The sequence below is a fragment of the Sus scrofa genome, chromosome 3, assembly GCF_000003025.6.
Source record: "Sus scrofa isolate TJ Tabasco breed Duroc chromosome 3, Sscrofa11.1, whole genome shotgun sequence".
Taxonomy (NCBI): Eukaryota; Metazoa; Chordata; class Mammalia; order Artiodactyla; family Suidae; genus Sus; species Sus scrofa.
The window spans coordinates 109993433-110012701 of NC_010445.4; the positions used below are offsets into that span (position 1 = coordinate 109993433).

Below are 19269 nucleotides of genomic sequence, written 5' to 3' on the forward strand. Positions count from 1 at the left end.
CGAAGAGCGAAGGGAAGGCGATGAGTCCATTCCGCTCTCGGCTCACAGCTCTTTCGCATTCGGGTTTTCAGACCATTCATCTCAGGCTGATGGGTCTTTGAATTCCCAGTGTTGGGGGAACTGTTTTCATCAGAAAAATAAATGGCCAAAATAGAAATATGCATTTCCAGGTTTGTAAACCCTGCCATTTATTTCACTCGAATCCTAAATGCAGAAGGCAGGACGTTGATTGCCGTCTCCCAGGTTGGCTGAACGTCGGTGACAGGGAAATGGATGTGGCGTTGCTGTGTGAGGCTGTGTAAGGTTAACCCCCAATCCTGAAGAGGTCTCCGCTGGCGGTGGGGGCCCCCGTGCAGGAAGGTGGACACCAGATAGAGCCATGGGCCAAGGCCTCTGATGAGGGGCAGACCCACGGGTTCCAGCAGCTGGCTGAGCTGAGCTCACACCCACCACTGAGCAGCTTCTCTCAGGCCTGACAGCCCTGGTCCATGGGACCTCCCAGGAGCTGAAGTGACTGCAAAAGAGCTCAACATACTCCAAGAAACCCCGCAGTCACCAGTGGATTCCCATAATGGAACTGCTGTCACCTTCAAGGCATTTCCTTGAAAATCTAGCTACAAGCTATCTAGAAGGTCTGTGCTTCTCCAGGAGCAGTCACTTGGAAAATGTAACAAATGCAGATTCTTGGGCCCCGCCCCAGACCTCCTGAAAGACATTGGTGATGGAGGGGCGGGGGAGGAATCTGCATTTTTCAAACCCCACCCTTGGTGATGTGGATACACACTGAAATTTACAAGTGCTGGCCATAGGTGTTCCTGCCATTTGTAAGTGAAATTCATCCTGAGCCCATGCAGAGTTATCTCTGTTACCTGTGGCGCCCAAGAATGCGATGTAATTTGCCTTTTAGAAAGATGAGTCTGAGAAGGGGTTAGAAATGACGGGGTGGGGACGGAGGTGGTGGAGATGGAAGGGGCTGGGAGAGCACCCCTTAGAGCCCATATGGAGCCAGGGCAGATGCCCATCAACCACAGAGACAGAGCCAGGCTGTACCTTTGTGCCAACCAGCTTCCAGGGCATTCCAGAAGCATGCCAGCTCCAGCCTCCTCCCTCAGACCCCTGCAGCCACCACAGCCAGCCACCTCTCCCCGTTGTCTGGCCCTGGTGCAGACACGGCCTCTGCCATGGCTCTGCACACTTGCATATGGGGCATGAATATTTAAAGACCCGGCCACAAACAGGAGAGCCCGTGGTGGGGTTTTTTGGTCCCCCTCACCCACCTACCCACAAGCTATTCTCTGCAGGAAGCTGAGGAGCCACTTACAATGTATTCAGATTTTATTTTCTTTTTATTTTTATTCTGCTGAGCTCCAGTTCAAATAATTAAAGCTGCCACTCGGGAGGGAGGGGAGCCTCGCGGTGGCTTTCCTGCGTTCTCTTGCTGTCAGATGGGCTGCGTCCGCCCTGGCTGGGAGACACACTTGGATGTGTCTAGCATTGCAGCTGCCGGTAATAAAAAGGACGGGAGAGTGGCAGGGGCCGCCTCCGTCCCTCCCCCTACCTTTCACACATCCTAGAAGCTGAATGTCTCAACAAGCCTGTGTGGTTTGAAATTCTGTTTTATTTGAATAGCCTGCCTATGACTAGAATACTTTAAACCGTATTCTCAGGACACATGGCCTCGGGGGGTGTGGTTTTCCTTCTATGAGCTGCAGGAATGAAGGGGACCCAGGAAGGAGGGCGTGTCACCACTTAATTGGTGATGACACCCAGGGCAGACCAGTTCCCAGCTGCTGGTTTTCTGACCTTTCCGGAGCTGCAGCCACCTCTGTCCTCTCCCCACACACGTGTGTGAACAAGACACACGCACACGGGCGCCTGCAATGCACCGGGCCTCTCTGCCCCTGGTCTCAGCCCTAGAGTGATTAAAGCTTCAATCAGCCCCTGGGGGCTGCTGAGGTCAGGGCAGAAGGCGACAAGCAGGGCCCTCCTGGGCTGCCTGGCCCTCAGGAAGGAGACCTCCCCTCCGTGCCCTTAAAGCCTGGCATCTGGAGTTGCCCTCTGCCATCCATTAAGTCCTGCTCAAAGCCCTGCTGAGAAGGAGCCCCTAATGGCAGGCAGGGCCCCCAAGGCTGCAGGCCAGGAATTACTCTCCGGTTGACTTTGCGAGGCTCTTGAGGCTGCTGGTGATTCTTCCTCGATGCAGGGTCTGTCCTTTCTGGGGAATTTGGCTAGCAGAACCTTCTCCAGCATCTCAGGGTACCTCGGGAGCAAAATACAGTGAGTGTCGTGGCTGTATTGATGGGTTTATTCCTGCTGCCCTCCCTCCCTCTCTGCGAGCAGGTAAACAGGACGCCCAGATGGGAAGAAGAGAGGCACGAGGTGACTCCTGTGTATTAACAGGTTATTAAACTCAATGGCAAAATCCCCCTCAAAAGGCAAGAAAAGGAGAATAAGAATAATGATAATTACGGTAGGATGGCTTGAGGTAGAGGCGGAAGCAAACCTGAAGGCCTCTTCCTTTGTCAGCCCCACCAAACCCTCAAGGCAGGGGCTAAAGGCCTAAGAATGTTCTGTGCAGCTCACTTTCTGGAGTAGATCCTACGTGGCAGGGGCTGCCCCGCCCGTGATCTGGGCCGGGGTGCGTGCAGGGCTGCCCGGGGGCTGGAGGACAGGAAGGAAGTGTACCCAGAGCTGCACAGCCGTACCTACAAAATCAGGATCAAACTCGAGCCTCGTGCCCTTTCTGTCACAGTGTCCTGCCCTGGCAGGGAGTGGGTGTGGCCTCAGAAGCCCCTCTGAGGACTGGCGCGGCTCTCACCTAACCCAGAGCCCTCGCCCTGCCTCACCATAGATCCCTCATCTCTGGAAGCCAGAAGGAAATTAATACCAACGATTTTGTAGGGACTCGTTACCCACTTTGTCTCTCCTCAGGCTAGAACTAGTCCCTGATTCGAATCCCTGAGCACCCAAGGGGACATTGCCAGTGCCCTGCGGGACTCAAACATTATTTGTGCCTTGTGTGTACCTTGTCCTCAACGCCACGTGCTCTCACTTATTTTAGCCAATCAGGAAGGAGAAGCTATTCCCAGAGGCTTTGTGCACTTGAGCCTGAATACAGTTGTCGTCTCCTGGATAAATTCCGCCTTCTGCATAGAACATGTGCCCACCCGGGAGAAGGAAACTACACCCTTCCCCTCTTCCAATTCCCCCATCCTCCTCGCCCACCCCAGTGTCTCAGCTGAGTGCTGATCAGTAGAAAAACAAGCAGTTTCTTCCAGGATCTACCTAGCACAGCCCCTGCCCTTGTGTGGCCAAGTGTTGCTGCACAAACACTTCAAGGTGGCCGTAGACACCCTCTTTGTAAATAGTTAGGGCCCAGTGCCAAGCTTGGTGGCTTCTGGGGTAGCACCATCCCTGGCTCCCCTCCCAGGATCCTGAGCACCTTTATCAAGTATTTGAGGACTGGATATTCAGCTCCCATGTCATCTAACGCTGTGACATCCACTGCAGTGACAAAATGTTCACCAACTCACGAGTTAGTCTAGCTCATCTTTGGCCAGGTCCAGGCAACAGTGTTTGCCTAAATCAAGAGCAAACCCCGCCAGACTTGCCAGGGCTGTTTTCACACCCTCTGATCTCTGTACCATGTCTCTGCCTGCTTTGGAGACTCTTGAAGAACTCGGGACAGAACTCCACGCTAGCTACATGGCAGCTGGTTTGTCCATCTCTGCCCAGGATGCCATGGTGGGCCTGGCAGAAAGCCCAACACCCCTCCTGCTCCTTTGGGGTCATGCTGACATCTTAAGCAAGTCAGAGCAGCATGGCCACCCCAGGCTGCTGCCTCCCTCCTGCCCTCTGACCCAACAGCCTGACATCTCCTGTGTCCAAAAGAATCCAGCCGGCCATACGCAGCCAGGACAACAGGAGCCTCAGCGAGGCCGTGTGATGTGGTGGGAAGTCACACAGACCTTAGCAGTGTGACCTTGTACAGATCCCCTCACTCTTCTCAGCTTCAGTATCTTCTCAGGGCTGTTGGGAGAAAAAGTGCCCGCTCTGGATCTGGACACATAGGAGATGCTTAATGTGTGGTTTCTGCTCTTCCACTGCTGCTATAACTATTATTATCTGACTTTTCTCTTGAGTCCAAGATCAAAGGCTGGAGCCTGCCCTAGCCAAGGATCCTGAATCTAGAGAATTTGGTCGGGGGGCAGCACCCACAGGATGAGAAGGGGGCAGCTGCCTAGGCGGGACCAGAAAGGCAGCGTGGAACTTGGCTGGGCTGGATGGGCATGAAGATGCCTGGCGGAGGCTGAGGAAGGGGAGGGCACCGAGGGTCCTCACTGAGGCGGTAAGCCAGCAAGTACTCATTCCAACCCACCCTGTGGGCAGCCGTGTGGAACACTGACCGCAGGAGTCTGGGAGCCCTTTAGAGTGTTTATTCAGCAGAAAAGTAAAGAGTACTTACTTTCAGTATGACAGGTCCTGGTCTCCAAGTTCCTTATGAATTACTTGGCTCGATTATATTAAAAAGCAAGCCAGAATTCTTTTTTTTTTCCTTTCTTTTTTTAGCTATAACCATATTTCTTTTTTTTAATACTTTTTTCCCAATACAATTTTTTTTTCTACTGTACAGCATGGTGACCCAGTTACACATACATGTACACATTCTATTTTCGCACATTATCATGCTCCATCATAAGTGACTAGACATAGTTCCCAGGGCTACACAGCAGGATCTCACTGAGCCCTCAAACACCCTAAATCTTTATACTCCTAAAAGAAAGAAACCTTCCCTTAGTGTGCAGCTCAGCAGAGACCTTTCATAACTGTAAAGTAACTAAAGGAGTACAGTGCCCCCCATTATTGATGAGGATACGTTCCAAGAGCCCCAGCTAGTGCCCGAAGACACAATTAGTACCGAACCCCACATATGCTATGTTTTTTCCTATACCTGCTGGCAAGCAGTACACATAGAGTGACATGCTGGGCAAAGGGATGGTTCGTGTCCCAGGCAAGACACAGCGGTCAGCGTGAGATTTCAGCATTTCGTTCCACTACTCAGGACAGTCCAGAATTTAAAACTTATGAATTGTTTATATCTGGAATTTTCCATTTAATGTTTTTGGAGTGCAATTGACCTTGGGTAGCTGAAGGTCAACAGAGAGTGAAACTGCGGATAAGGGGATTACTCTATTTCTTAAATAGCAATCCCCTCCTGTGTGGCTGTCAATGTGCTAAGCATTTCACTTACGTCATCTCTTTACCAAAACAGATTTATGAGGACTTGTTACCCGAAGTTACTCATGCAGAACCTGGGGCTTTGGAAGCTTAAGTAATTTGCTAATCGCCCTTGCTAGTAAGAGGCAGAGCCAGGATTCAAAACAAGTCTGTCCAACTCCAGAACCAAACCACCAAACACTCTAAGGTCACCAGACTTAGGTCACCTGAGTTTGAATCCCAGCACTGCCACGTAATGAGCCATAAGAGCGCAAGTCAGTCAGTCTCCCTAATTATGGATAAAAATGGCTGTGTGACTTGCTGTGAGGATCAGATGAAAATGCAAAAACTCTTTGTAATCACTACAATATTTTATGAATGGCAGCAATCATCATGATCCCTCTTCTTGCTTTGTGCAGGCGTGAAGAAGTCTCTGCTGATGTAAATTCAGACATGATCTGTTCTTATTTCTCTCCTCTGGGTCAGTCAGCAACCTGTAGGAGCTTGGGAGCACAATGCCTAGCATTAGCCCAGTAAACCCGCTTCATCATAATTAATTAATTGACTGTGCAGCCTCTCATTTGTGAGCATAACTGTGGTCCAGAATAAGAGCAAACAAGGAGACTCCTTGGATTCTCAAGGACCCAACAAATATGGCCCTGCTGAGATTTGGAGCCAAAATAATTCTTACCTCAGTACCTAGAGCTGGGAAGCCACTGGAACCTAGCATTCTGTCACCACTTACTGCGATGTGGCTGATGCTGCCAGAACACATGCTAATGGGCTAAAGTAATCAACAGCCATTGTAATTACAGTTGGACATAATTAATTTAATACCTTTGAGCCATTCAAAATTAATACCTCAGCCATTACATGATGAAATGGAGGCATAGAAGAATTACTGTCAGGGCTCACGGATGTGAATAAAATTGTCCTGGGCACTTGGCAGAGATTTGGGTCCCTTTCCAAATCTACCCTGTTAATCACGTATCCCTGTGGCTCCCACTAGTGGTGGCCATTATAGCACATTCATGCGGTCCATATGCAGGGGGACTTCCTGTTGAAAGCACACTCCCCACCCCACCCCACCCCCGCACCCCCGCTCTCAGGGAATAAGTACTACCCGTGGTTAGGGGTGCTGCAGATACTCATGTGCCTGGAGTCCGTTCTCTTTCTGATGGCTGTTCATGAAGGTTGCAGGAATTTCATTTCATGAGTCGGTCCTGTTCCCAACCAAAGAATTACAAAGCTATTTCTCAGCATCATCCCCATCACCACGGAGAAACTAAGGCACAGAGGAGGTTGTTTGCCCAAGATCACCTGCTTACAACATAACTCAAAATATCATTTTCTTCCCACAAAACTGGCACAACCATTCTCTAGGGAAGCTGGAAGATGAAACACTGGACTGAAATGTTTAATACAGCATCCTTCATCCTGTCCTGGTCTGCTTTTTATGAGCAGTTTCTCTCTAACATGTTGTTCCCTGCCTGATTCTGCCAGTACAGGAGGAAGGAACTAACATTGATACACGTATTGGTGAGCTGGGCTCACATCTTAGTAAAGTCTCCCAGTAACTCTATAAGGAGAGTGTGAGTGACCCCATTTCACAGATGAAAACCTGTAAAAAGACCTGAGATACATGTCATAAATAAAGACAGATACGTTCTTTCTAATTCCGAAGCCACCCCACGACCCCGCCTCCCTCCCCAGAAGCTCCCACCTTCCCTTGGTCTTTCTTCCTCGCAAAGCCCACAATTCAGACAAGACACCCTGATCTTGCCCATGGCAGTGAAGGGACAGCACACTCTTCTCCCACTCTCCAGTGGTGCTGGAATCCTCCCTCGATGCCTTCTTTTAATATAGTGTTTATTGTTTTTTCTGATTACAGAAGTGCTCTATGTTCATTATAGAACATTAGGAAAATATAAAGAAGAAAATTGAAATTGCCCAATCATACCCTCCAAATATAGCCGCTGTTAACCGTGTTTATACACTCCTGTCCAGACAGATAGATGCAGATTTTAGCAGAGGGATGTATAAAAGGTTTGTACACATTAGATATCATACCATATAAGCATTGTGTATCTTCTAGCTTCACTTAAGATACTTTCCTAGATCAGTATTGTTCTTTATAAATATACTTTACCCTAAGGTTGTTGGTTCTAGTTATCAAAAATCTTCAATGCTCATTGTAAAAAAAAAAATTAGAAAAGAAAGAGAAGACTAAAGAAGGAAAAAAAATACGCGTGACTCCGTAACTTCGCCAGCCAGGGAGCCCATGGTTATTAATTTTGTATATAACCTTCATTGCTTTTCTGGCTATGTTTTTACAAAAGGGGCCTGTGGATGTCCCTAGCGAGGTATTCTCTGCCTTGAATGTGATCCCTCCGAAAGGGGACATGGGGTGCTGTTTTCAGAAAGGATCTCAGTCTTTTACGTCTCCCACATGGCCAGCATTTCTTAAGCCTCCATAATGGCAAGTATTTCCCAGAGTATTTTATTTGCTTGTTGTCAGAAATCTGCATCTGGCCCGCTTCTTGCTGAGTTGGGTTGATCGTTCATTAGGCTATTTATACCTGGAGAGTTGGTGTTTATTTTTTTCCAGGTGAATTGGAAGATGGTGCACAACTCCCTGGTTTTGCAGTGAGTCAGTGCTCTCAGTTAAAATTAATAAGACCACATTGAAACCAAGGACCTCTTAAAATTTTAAACTCACACCCAGAATTACAGCCCTGTGGCCTTTTATACTGGAAGGAAGTCTTAACCTCCATTCAGAGCTGGGCTGTCCCTGACAGTATTCCCAATCCTGGCCATCCATTCGCCCGCCACACGCAGGATGGGGAATATCGGGGACGTACCCAGCCCATCCCCATAAACAAGTTCATCTTTGAGCATCTGTCTGTTACAAAAGTGTTTTCTCCTGTTGAAGTGAAATACACACTGGAGCATCCATTCTTGATTTTGTCTCTACTGCTGGAACACACCCAGCCCTTCAAAAATTCAGAGAAACATAGCACCTCCTCTTCACAGCATTCCCTACATTTGGGGGTGCTGCATGCTAATGGGCATTATTTGATACCATTGAGTCTCTTTTGTGCAACTTGCATGCTGATTTTTTTTTTTATTAGGTTCAAGCGAATCTTGTGCAGTTGCCATGAGGTATGCACAGCAAACACGGGGTATATTCTAGACATAAAATTGCAGTAATTACCTCTGGAGGAGGAAAGGGCCATGAGAGAAATAATAGCATTAGGCCTAGCCACAAGGCTGCTCCTGCTTTACATACAGAACTTTAATTAATAAAATGATAAACACTGGTAGCACATAATTGGAAAGTCTATCAGGCCCCACCGAGAGGGAGGAAAAAAAGGCCCAGAAAGGGCCAGCTGGAGCCAGAAGGTTTAATTGCTGGTGGCGTGCTCCTGGCGTTGTCTCTTTTCACTTGTCTCATTTGCTGTCTGCATGTAAAAGAGTTTATTAGTCAGAAGCTGTCTCATAACCTATATATACTAGGACGGGTCTAGAAAGGATGGGAAATTTTATCATTACGAGTTCTGACAAGTGTTACTTCCCATATAATAATATGTAGGATTTGCATAAGATTTCCCGTATTTGTGTGAATACATTTGAGATACACACATACATTTGTAACCATTGTCTGGCAGAAGCAGAAACAAAGCTTATAAACGGTTTAGAATCTACGATCTCCCTAATTCCTCCAATATGAAGATATTTCTATGATAAGAAAAGGTCTAGAGTCCAAGACCTTGCATTTCTAACAAATTCCCGGGTCACACCAACACTCCTGGTCTACAGACCACACTTTGAGCAACAAGAATCTAGAAAACAGGAGTTCCTGTCGTGGCTCACCAGTAATGAACTCCACTAGTATCCATGAGGACGTGGGTTCGATCCCTGGCCTTGCTCAGTGGGTTAAGGATCTGGCGTTGACATAGCTGTGCTGTGGGTCACAAACACAGGTCAAATCCTGCATTGCTGTGGCTGTGGCATAGGCCGGTGGCCACAGCTCCGATTTGACTCCTAGCCTGGGACCTTCCATATGCGGCAGGTGCGGCCCTGAAAAGACCAAAAAAAAAAAAGTATCTAGAAAACCTTCACAATACACACCCAAAAGATTTAAGTGTTACCATAATATGGTACACGTATATAACACCATAGATATGATAGAAAGAACATAGAACTTAATAGGGAATCCAGGTCTGCAGCATATGGGCTTAGTGACCATGCATGACTTAACCTCTCTAAGCCTTAGATTCCACGTCTGAAAAATGGGTATGATAATACCTACAGGAAGAGATGTTGTGAGTATAAAGTGAGACAGCATATTATGAGTGCCTAGTCTCTAATAGTCAATAAAAAAAAATCAATTAATAAAGTACTTTATCCTGTAGACCACACAGAGAGAAACTAATCTTTTTTTTTTTTTTTCCGTCTTTTCTAGGGCCGCACCCTCGGCATATGGAGGTTCCCAGGCTAGGGGTCTAATCAGAGCTGTAGCCACTGGCCTACACCACAACTCACAGCAATGCCGGATCCTTGACTCACTGAGCGAGGCCAGGGATCGAACCCACAACATCATGGTTCCTAGTCAGATTCGTTAACCACTGAGCCATGATGGGAACTCCAGAAATTGGTCTTATTAAGATAAAATTCCAAGAGTGTTTTTTGCCTCCTCTGGGTACCTGAACCTTGACTGTCAGGGTCAAACCAAGTCCACCTGGTATGACATATAACAATATCAAAAGTGTTACTTAATCTAGGATTGTTTAAGGAAAATGGGAGAATTTTAAAAGGACTCGAGCCTTCAGTTTGTTCTGGAAACCACATATAGTGCTCTCTACACTTAGATACAAGTAATTAATGGGGGAATTTCCATTGTGGCTCAGTGGATTAAGGACCTGATATTGTCTCTGTGGATGCAGGTTTTATCCCTGACCTCACTCAGTGGGTTAAGGATCCCACGTTGCCATAAGCTGTGGCATAGGTCTTGGATGCGACTTGGATCCGACGTTGCTTTGGCTGTGGCATACGCCACAGCTGCAGCTCCAATTTGACCCCTAGCCCAGGAACGTCCATATGCCACAGGTACAGCCAAAAAAGAAAAAAAAAGTAATTAATAAGGGATACTCTGTAGGAAATGACATCTGTCATCCAGTTCTTCTATTTAAGAAATTGGTAAGGACCTTACCTTGTAGTCCAAGATGATAGTTCTGGTCCCGTTTGCATCCTCAGATTATCCCTGCTCACCCTCAGCCCACAGATCTCTCACTCTCAAGGTCATTCTCAGTCTTTGCCTGGAGGTGATGTGGCAGCCATGTAAAGACCTCTGCTGAGGCTGTGTCCGCCCTCCCTGGAAGAAAAAAACACTCCTATACCTTGGTGATGATGGGTACATCATAAGCCATTTTTTAGCTATTAAAGAATTGCCTCTTACTCAAAGTCAAAGATGAAAATGGACCCCTCACTGAGAAGACCAGGCTGCTTCCTGCGCTAAGTAGCCCCATCTCCCCAGTGGTCTCAGCCTAGGCTGCACTTTAGAATCACCTGGAGAGCTCTGAAAAATTGCCAATGCCCAGGATCTACCCAAGGCTAATTAAATCAGAATCTCTGGGGTGGAACTCAGACGTGGGGAGTCCTGAAAGCTCCCCAGGTGATTCTAATCTGCAGTGCAGGTTGAAAACTACAGGTTTAACCATTTCATTCACAATATGTAAGCTCTACTTTCAGGTTCTTTATCTCACTTAATCTTTATAATCACCTTTTAAGGCCAGCAGGGAGGGTATGGTTATTATCATAAATTTTTCTGTAAGAAAATAGAGGTTCAGAAGGGGGAAATTGTTGGCTTAAAGTCATACTGTTAATTTTCTTTGGCCTTGGAGCACAAAGTCTGAGTTATTCCATTGTCAACAGGCAAGGAGACCAAGATAATCTGAGAAGCCATCAGGGAATGGATGTTGATACAAAGGGCACTTGCTTCTGGTATGTTCTGGGAAGGAAGTGAGATGAGTCCTAGGAGCACAGGGGCAGGGCCCCAGAGACTGATCTAGTTCCATGCTTCTCGGCAAATTCTGATGCACTAGGTCTGGGGTCGGGCTAGAGACCCTGCATCTCTAATGAGTTTCCAGGTAACACCAATGACATCAGCCTTAGAGGCAGAATCTGGAATCCCTGGGGATAAGTACAGTTGAGAAGTAGATTAAGTGAAAGACTATCAGTTCTGCACTGCTTGTATCCTGAGAAAGGACAGCATCTGCCTGGATACAGCATCTTGCCCAGCACTCAGTGGGGGAAAAAATAAATGCCCAAAAACATGCTTTTCTAGCTGCTCACTCTCGACCAGTAGATACTCTCTTGAGTTGAGGTGAAGAGGGAACCCATGACACACTAAAAGCACCAAAAACTAATAATCAACCACCAACGTTTTTTACATCCAAAGTGTGGTTGAGGGATTAAGAATTGCATGCCCGGTTTCTGCCTACCTCTCGTGAAAGCCCTGCATCATGTTGTGCTGTCAGGCTTCTTCCCACAGAAATGTCATATCTATTGGTTCAGTGCTTCAGCCAAAATTCTCTAATATTTTGTTCCATTGTTTATTTTTCATTTAATTGTCCCTGTTGTCTGCCTTACAACCAGATGAAACTCCTCCCATCTTAGAAGATAGAGGATTGAGCTTCAAATTTAGTCAAGTGGCAGGGACAAGTTTTGAACTCAGATCTCTCAGACTCTGGAGCTCTGAGGTCATCCTAGGCTGGAGGATACATGTGGCTCAGCAGAAGTACTCGATAAACATCCACTGAGTAGCTGGAAAGTTGATGTGCCCAAATTATAGACGAATGTGACTGGCTTGATATTAATTGATAGGGAGTGAGAAACCACTGAAGAGTCACAGATGGCAGTGAGAAACAGGAAAATGTGACAGATATTCAAAATAATTTAGAAGGGAGAAAGAATGGAGAGGGAGAGGCACTTTTGGGGGCTCTGGAAAGAGTACAAAAAGTAAGTTATAAAGGACATGGTGAATGTTACTTTAGAGTAACAGGGATAAAAGCCAGGTTGAAAGAATTCAAAGAGAGGATGGGTGACAAGAAAATAGAAGCAGCAGTTATGTGCCAGTTATCCAAGATGCTAACATCTGAGTGAAGGTACAGAAATAGGTTGCAAGCCAGAGGAGCTGGCAGGGTCAAATAAAGAATATTTTTCCAGGAAAGCTCCCTTGTGATGCAGCAGGTTAAGGATCCAGCATTGTCACTGCAGTGGCTCAGGCCACTGCTATAGTGCGAGATCCCCCTGGCCTAAGGACTCCCATATGCCATGGGTGTGGCCAGAAAAAGAAAAGGAATATTTTTCCAGGAGGGGTGAAATCTGATTTTGTTTGTAGACAGAGGAGTCAGAGGGTAGAGACGCTGAAGGTGCTGGAGAAAGGAAAAGCTGTTATTGAGAGAGCAAGGATGGGAGTGGAGAGGTGAAAAGAGAAGGGGTTAACATAGAAGAAAGGTACATCTTCCTCTAAGATAGGAAGAGAAGAGAGACGGTGGATAAATAGATATTTTGGGAGGGGAGAGATCAAGGGGGGTTGCACCTGAAATAGTCAATCTTTATCAGAAAAGTAGGAATCAAAGTAATGGACCAGGAGGTGACAGCATCAGTGTTTGAGGAAGACTTTAGAACACCCATTGTGTAACATGTGTTAGGAAACCAACAGTGGATGAATAAGTACCACCAGCCATCCAGGGCATTGAGGCTCCAGAGTCTGATTTCAGGGAGTTCCCATCATGGGTCAGCAGTTGATAAACCAGACTAGGATCCATGAAGATGCAGGATCCATCCCTGGCCTTGCTCAGTGGGTTTGGGATGCGGCGTTGCCATGGGCTGTGGTGTAGGTCGCAGATGCAGCTTGGATTCTGCATTGCTGTGGCAGCAGTGTAGGCTGGCAGCTGCAGCTCCAATTCCATCCCTAGCCTGGGAACTTCCATATGCCATGGGTGCGGCACTAAAAAGACAAAAAAGACCAAAAAAAGTCTGATTTCAGAGAAGTCCAAATCAGCAATACTCTGTGGCCAAGGATCACAAGGGGAAAAGCATGCGGCAAGCACCACCCAAGCTGGGTGCTGCAGTGCAACAAGCTGAGGAGGGCTGAGAGGGCTGGGTTAGCAAGAGTAGGATTAAAAGTTCCACTTGCAGCATCCAGATTGCACAAGAAAGCCAAATGGGGCCAGAAAAAAAAAAAAAAAAAAAAACAGATTTGTGATATTATCTTAGGATGTGCAATGGAGACAAATATTTGCTACACCAGACTTGGTGAAATGGGAAAGGTAAAATGGAGGTTATAGTCATAGACCAGGCTTACCAGGCTCAGGCTCTCAGAAGCAGACCAGCACGTAGGCACCCCAGAGCCAGGGTTGGCCTTGTTCGTGATGGGTTGTCAACAGAGTGGGAAGTCTTCTGCTTTAGTGCCTCATGGTCCGTAACCTCTCTGATCAAATTTTGAGGCAGATGTGAACTCACAGCCTGGAAGAAAAGGAGCAGTGATTTACAGAAAAGCATGTCTTCAAAGGAAAATCCCAGAAAAGAAGGCAACATAGCTGATAAAAACTCCAGCCTGCCATAGCAGATATTTTAACCTTCCTTTCTACAATAGCTGTTTTTATTACAGGATCTGAACAGGAATGTTTAGGGCAATGATATGCTATAGTTGTCCTAAGTTTTAAATGTTGTTTATAGATTGTTTTTAGCAAACATACCACCTCTATTATTTTAAACACAAGGACAAGAGACCTTGTTCATAGTATATACTGCTTCTGGTCGTGACTGTACTTAAACTTTCTGAGCTATATTAGTTACACTTCCCTCTCATATATTTTAGAGTACAATGCCATAGAAACCTTTAATAAAAATCCAGTGAAAACATAATTGTGTCTTGCTTTTGGCAATGTGTACACCTTCATTCTGAAAGATAGCATATTAAAAGATCTCAATATGTAGATTTTTGTCTCATTTTTGCAGCCACAGGAATCAAGTCATAGGGTCTCAGGTTGGCTAACACCCATACCGTTCAAATAATGTTATTAGTCTTTGGGGAAGGAATAAAAATACCTAAATCACTAAAAGAAATTGAATCATAAAATCACTTGCATAAGGTCACAAAGTGAATTGGAACCAGTCAAGAATCTTTGGGTCGGAGTTCCCATCATGGCTCAGTGGTTAAAGAACCTGACTAGTGTCCACGAGGACAGGGGTTCGATCCCTGGCCTCGCTCAGTGGGTTAGGATCCCAAGTTTCGATGAGCTGTAGTGGAGGTTGCAGACACAGCTCAGATCCCGAGTTGCTGTGCCTGTGGCACAGGCTGGCATCTGCAGCTCCTATTCAACCCCTAGCCTGGGAAATTTCATATGCCATGGGTGCGGCCCTAAAAAGACAAAAATAAATAAAGATTAAAAATAAAATAAATAAATGAAAAAAATCTTTGGGTCCTCTTTAGGAAGTTCACTCCATACCCCATTTATCTTGATATCCCCTCAGAGGCAGAATCTTGTGACGTTTAGGATGATAACATCAACTTGAACAAAGTTTTAAGATTGCCCATCAGTTTCTCCTCCCAGCTCCTTAAACCTTGGTAAAAACCACTTTGGGAGATAGTGAGTGAGTTCGAGCTACGGGTAGGCAGCTCTCCTCGCAGGTCAGACCTCGGCTGAGTCTCCAGCAAAACCCTTGAGGATTCCAGGAAGGGGACCTACTGTTTCCTTTCCACATTAACCCCTCGTCCTTCTGGCTCTTCTCCCCCTCGCAGCTCCGAATGTCCTGGCTCATCCGTGGAGTGTTGCAGGGAAACGTCTCCCTGGTGCTGGTGGAGAACAAAACCGGGAAGGAGCAAAGCAGAATGATCTGGCAGGTCGCCACCATCGAAGGCTTGAACCTGTGGCAGTGGACGGTGCTCCCTCTCCTCGATGTGGCCGACAGGTGGGCCTCTACGCATTCCCGGAGTCCCTTTCCCTCTCTCAGCCAAAGGGCGGAAGAGGGCCCTGTCTCCCCCACCCCCACTCCTTCTACCCAAGACACACATCCAGATGTGCATATCCACGTGCCTACACACACACACACACACACACTTTGTGCCAACTTACAGGAAGCACCGAGTTTCTCCAAGTGATTTCTGTGCTAAGGGATTTCTGTGCTAATGAGCACTCATCTCTTACACCTCTGGCAGGGCCTGATGGGCTGCCTCCAGTTTCTGTAGGAAAAAGTAAACTCGAACAACTCATAAGACCTTCAAATAGTAACATCCTTTATATAGATATATATATATATATATACATCCTTTATATAGATATATAAACATCCTTTATATATATATATATAACATCCTTTATATATATATATAACATCCTTTTTATATATATATAAACATCCTTTATATATATATATAAAACATCCTTTATATATATATATATATATAAAACATCCTTTATATATATATATATATATATATAGAGAGAGAGAGAGAGAGAGAGAGAGAAAATGCCATATATGTATGGCATTTTCTCTTAACTAATGGATTTGCCTTACTTTCCCATTTGACACTCTGTTTCTTCCTTTCTAACAACGACAAAGCTGTGACATAGTTAGGATAGGCCTTCTGGTCCCCCGTGCCTGCCCTTTTACGAGGTTCTCATCTGCCAAGCACCAAAGAGGTGAAGCACCAGGCAAGTTAGCAGGAGTGGGGACTGGCGCTCCGGCCAATCAAAATCCATCATCCTGGGCAGTCTGGTCCCTGAGGCAGATGGATGAGAAATTCTTCAGTAAACAGAGCAGCGATTCTACAAGAGGCCCTGGTTCTAGTTAGAGTCTAAGACTAATGATCTTTGTAAACTTGAACTTCTCTGGGCCTCAGTTTCCTCCTTTTTAAACGGAAAAGATTAGACTAGAAGATGGTTAACTCCATGTGGCTCTGAAATGGAGCAGTAAATGCCCTGCTCAGCTGCCACTTATCTCCCCTGGATGGCACCAGTCTGCCACCTGCAGTCGGCCTGGAGCAAGCAGTGCCTGACCAGCACAGCTGTCCATGTGATGCTCAGCCGTGTCACACCAAACCATCGACAGTTGGTGCTGATCTGTTTCGGATCAAAAAGTGGGTGTGTGTTTGAGGGGTGAGAATAACTTCTATAAATGGGACAGATAAATGGATCTGGAGGGGAAAAGCCTCAATGTCAAATCCTGCAATCCAGAGCAGCCTCTGCATTTGTCTCCCAAAACACATGCAGATTGCTGTTCTGGTAGATCCTTCAAAAAATGAGGGCAAAGAGCTAAGACAAAGTGGAAAGTGATGCCAGCTAGCACACAGCTTTGTAAAAACAAAGCTGGGTTGCAAATTCTTCTCCCAGCCTTCAGAGTCTATTTCCAAGAACTCATAACTCGAGCTGTGCTCATAACACCATCGTCCTCTGAGCCCCAGCTTCCCATCCTTCAGATGTGTGTGGGTTAAATATCAGAGCACGTCAACATCCCCTGGCTCAGTGCTGCCCCCAGGACAAATGGATTTAATTAAAGTGGAGGAAGGGGCAGTGTGGGCGCTCTCACCATAGACTAGTCTTGTGTCCTTCGGGATTGAGGGGGCTGTGTGCAGGGGATGGAGAACAGCAGAGTAAAGCCAGAGTCCTCCCTCCTGGGAGATGCTAAATTAATTCAGATGAATCAAAAGGGTTTTTTTCTCTTCAATCCAGCAAGTCCTCTCTCTTTCCTAGCCCCTCCAGAGGATTTAAGGCAAGTAAGATGTTGACTCTGTCCACTCCCATCCACTAAAGTTTTGTCTGAAGGAGACTGCTCTCAGCCTCCCTCCTTCCTGTTAAAGGCTGTTTACCAGACTGACATTTTCAGTATTGATACTGAGACCAAACTCTTCAGTGGGGATTCAGATAAAGGCCAGCCCGATTGGGTGATGCCTCCTGACCTAATAAGCGTGCAGTTACACTAGTGGCCGCGTTTACTGGGAGCCTGCACACCCCTGACATGCTCTGATGTGGGCTGCTGCACTCCCCACCCTGGAGCTAGAGATGACATGCAGTCATCAAGACCCAGAGGCAAATGGAACTGCAGGAGAATGAGGCAGAGCCGTTTTCACTTGCTAAAACTAGACTGGAAGTGCGACTACCCCATAAAACTAAAGAAGAACTGTGGATGACAGAGCAGAGGCTTTAGAGTCAGAGAGTTCCAAGTTTAAAAACTGGCTCAGCCACTTACTGGTTGCTCAGTAGCCAATCACTGGACCTCTATGGGCCTGCAAAGTGAGTATAGTATCAGTACAACTTCACAGTCTTATTATGAAACTAAATAAAATGATTGTCAAAAACATCTAATATAGTACATATCAATGAATTTTATTTCCCATGTACTCTATGACCACACCTTAGTTTTGTGGCCTCAGATAATTCATTAAATAAATGGCACATATCACAATCATTGGCCTTCCAAGTCAAGCCATATTCTATTAAACAGAGATAATAAAATCTGCCTCTTACCCTTGGGGAAGTAAAGTGCTTGGTGAACTGCTTGGCTCACAGTAAATGCTTAGTAATAACTAATAATTATTATTATAATATAATAATGATACCTCCCTACCTAGTGCCTCAGAAGAGGTTAAGATGGTCAATTTAGCAATAATAGCCAGCCACACAACCCTAAGACGGGGGTGAGGGTTCTTACGAATTCATGGTCATCAGTGCTCTGCAGACTTCCTATAAGAGGAAGTACATTCTTTCCTCTTTCAAGGAAAGTAAGCTTTAGCCACCCAGATTGCCAAAAAATGAAAATGAGAAGTCAAAGAAGGTAGAGGAAGGATATAAATAAAGGAAAGAGAAGAGAAAGTGGATAAAAGACAAAGATCAGTTCCCTTCCTCCCGACCCTGCAGTAGGTGTTAGCATCTTACCATCTGCCCGTATCCCATGAAGTGTCATTAGGCAGGTCCTGGCTTCAGCTATTCAGCACCTGCCTCCTGGACAGCTCCCCAACCCTGCGCTTTGAAGAGGCAAGAACTTCATTCCCTACACTGTCCCAAATCACCTCTGCTCCCAGGTTCCTCAGCCTCCACACAACTTTATTGGGGCTTACAGCTTAGCCCTAATGAGCACATAGGCTCTAGACACTGGTCATAGTCCCTGGGCATTTCACGAAACTCACCTCTGCCAAGATATGGCGGTGCCCACCTGTCTTGCCTCCTTGCCGCCATTTTTGGTTTATCCCCACCCCATCCAGTCTACACAAGGAAGCTGGAATAAACTTTTTGAAATGTGAATCTAATCATTTCCCATTTTTTAAAATCCTCCCAAGGTTTCTGTGGATTTTAGAATGCCTTTCAGTCTCCTTTAAAAAGACCTTCACTTAGGCCCACGTGTGATCTGTCCAACCATAACCTCACCAGTCCCTTTTTATGCTATTCTTCTATTACTTTACCCGGTAACCTCACTGAACTTCTTTCAACTCAGCTGCACCATGGTTCTTTCAGGCTTTTGTACCTGCCATTCTCTCTACTTGCAGCATTCTTCTACTTTTCATTGCCCTTAACTTTTTTAAAATGCCCCCCAGACCCCTAGACTGTATAGTATGCCTAAAATACATTCTCAAGGTTCTTGAACACCCCTATTATAACTTGTCACTCCTTGCTGTTTTTTAATATCTGAATATACACTCCAACAAGGCAGGATCCGTGGCATGTAGTATGCCCAATAAATGCATGTGGACAGAATGAAGTACTGAGAGAAATTGCATATATTTTCAAATTCCAGCTGAAGTAACTGAGAATTTCACTTTTGGAATCCATCGAACATTCCTCTTCTGTTCAAACGGTGTCTAGTAAGACAGGTTAAATCACTGTATGAGAAATACTACTGCAGAGTGTTCCATATATCAAAGCAATACCTATGTCCCATCAGATGAACCCAAACAGCATTCGTTACTCCTGTGACAAGGAGTTCTCTTTAGAGACTTGCCTGGTACACGTACTTTCTTTGTCTCTGGGCACTGTCCTGTCGGAATCA

The 19269-nt window shown here is 46.0% G+C and overlaps 1 protein-coding gene across 1 annotated transcript in view; it reads left to right on the forward strand.

Annotated features, from left to right (window-relative positions):
• The window catches only part of ALK (ALK receptor tyrosine kinase), a 694610-nt gene that overhangs the window by 582287 nt on the left and 93054 nt on the right, over nucleotides 1-19269 (forward strand). The window contains exon 9 of the mRNA XM_021087669.1: nucleotides 15029-15198. Within this exon, the coding sequence (XP_020943328.1) occupies nucleotides 15029-15198 (170 nt within the window). The remainder of the gene's footprint in view (nucleotides 1-15028; nucleotides 15199-19269) is intronic.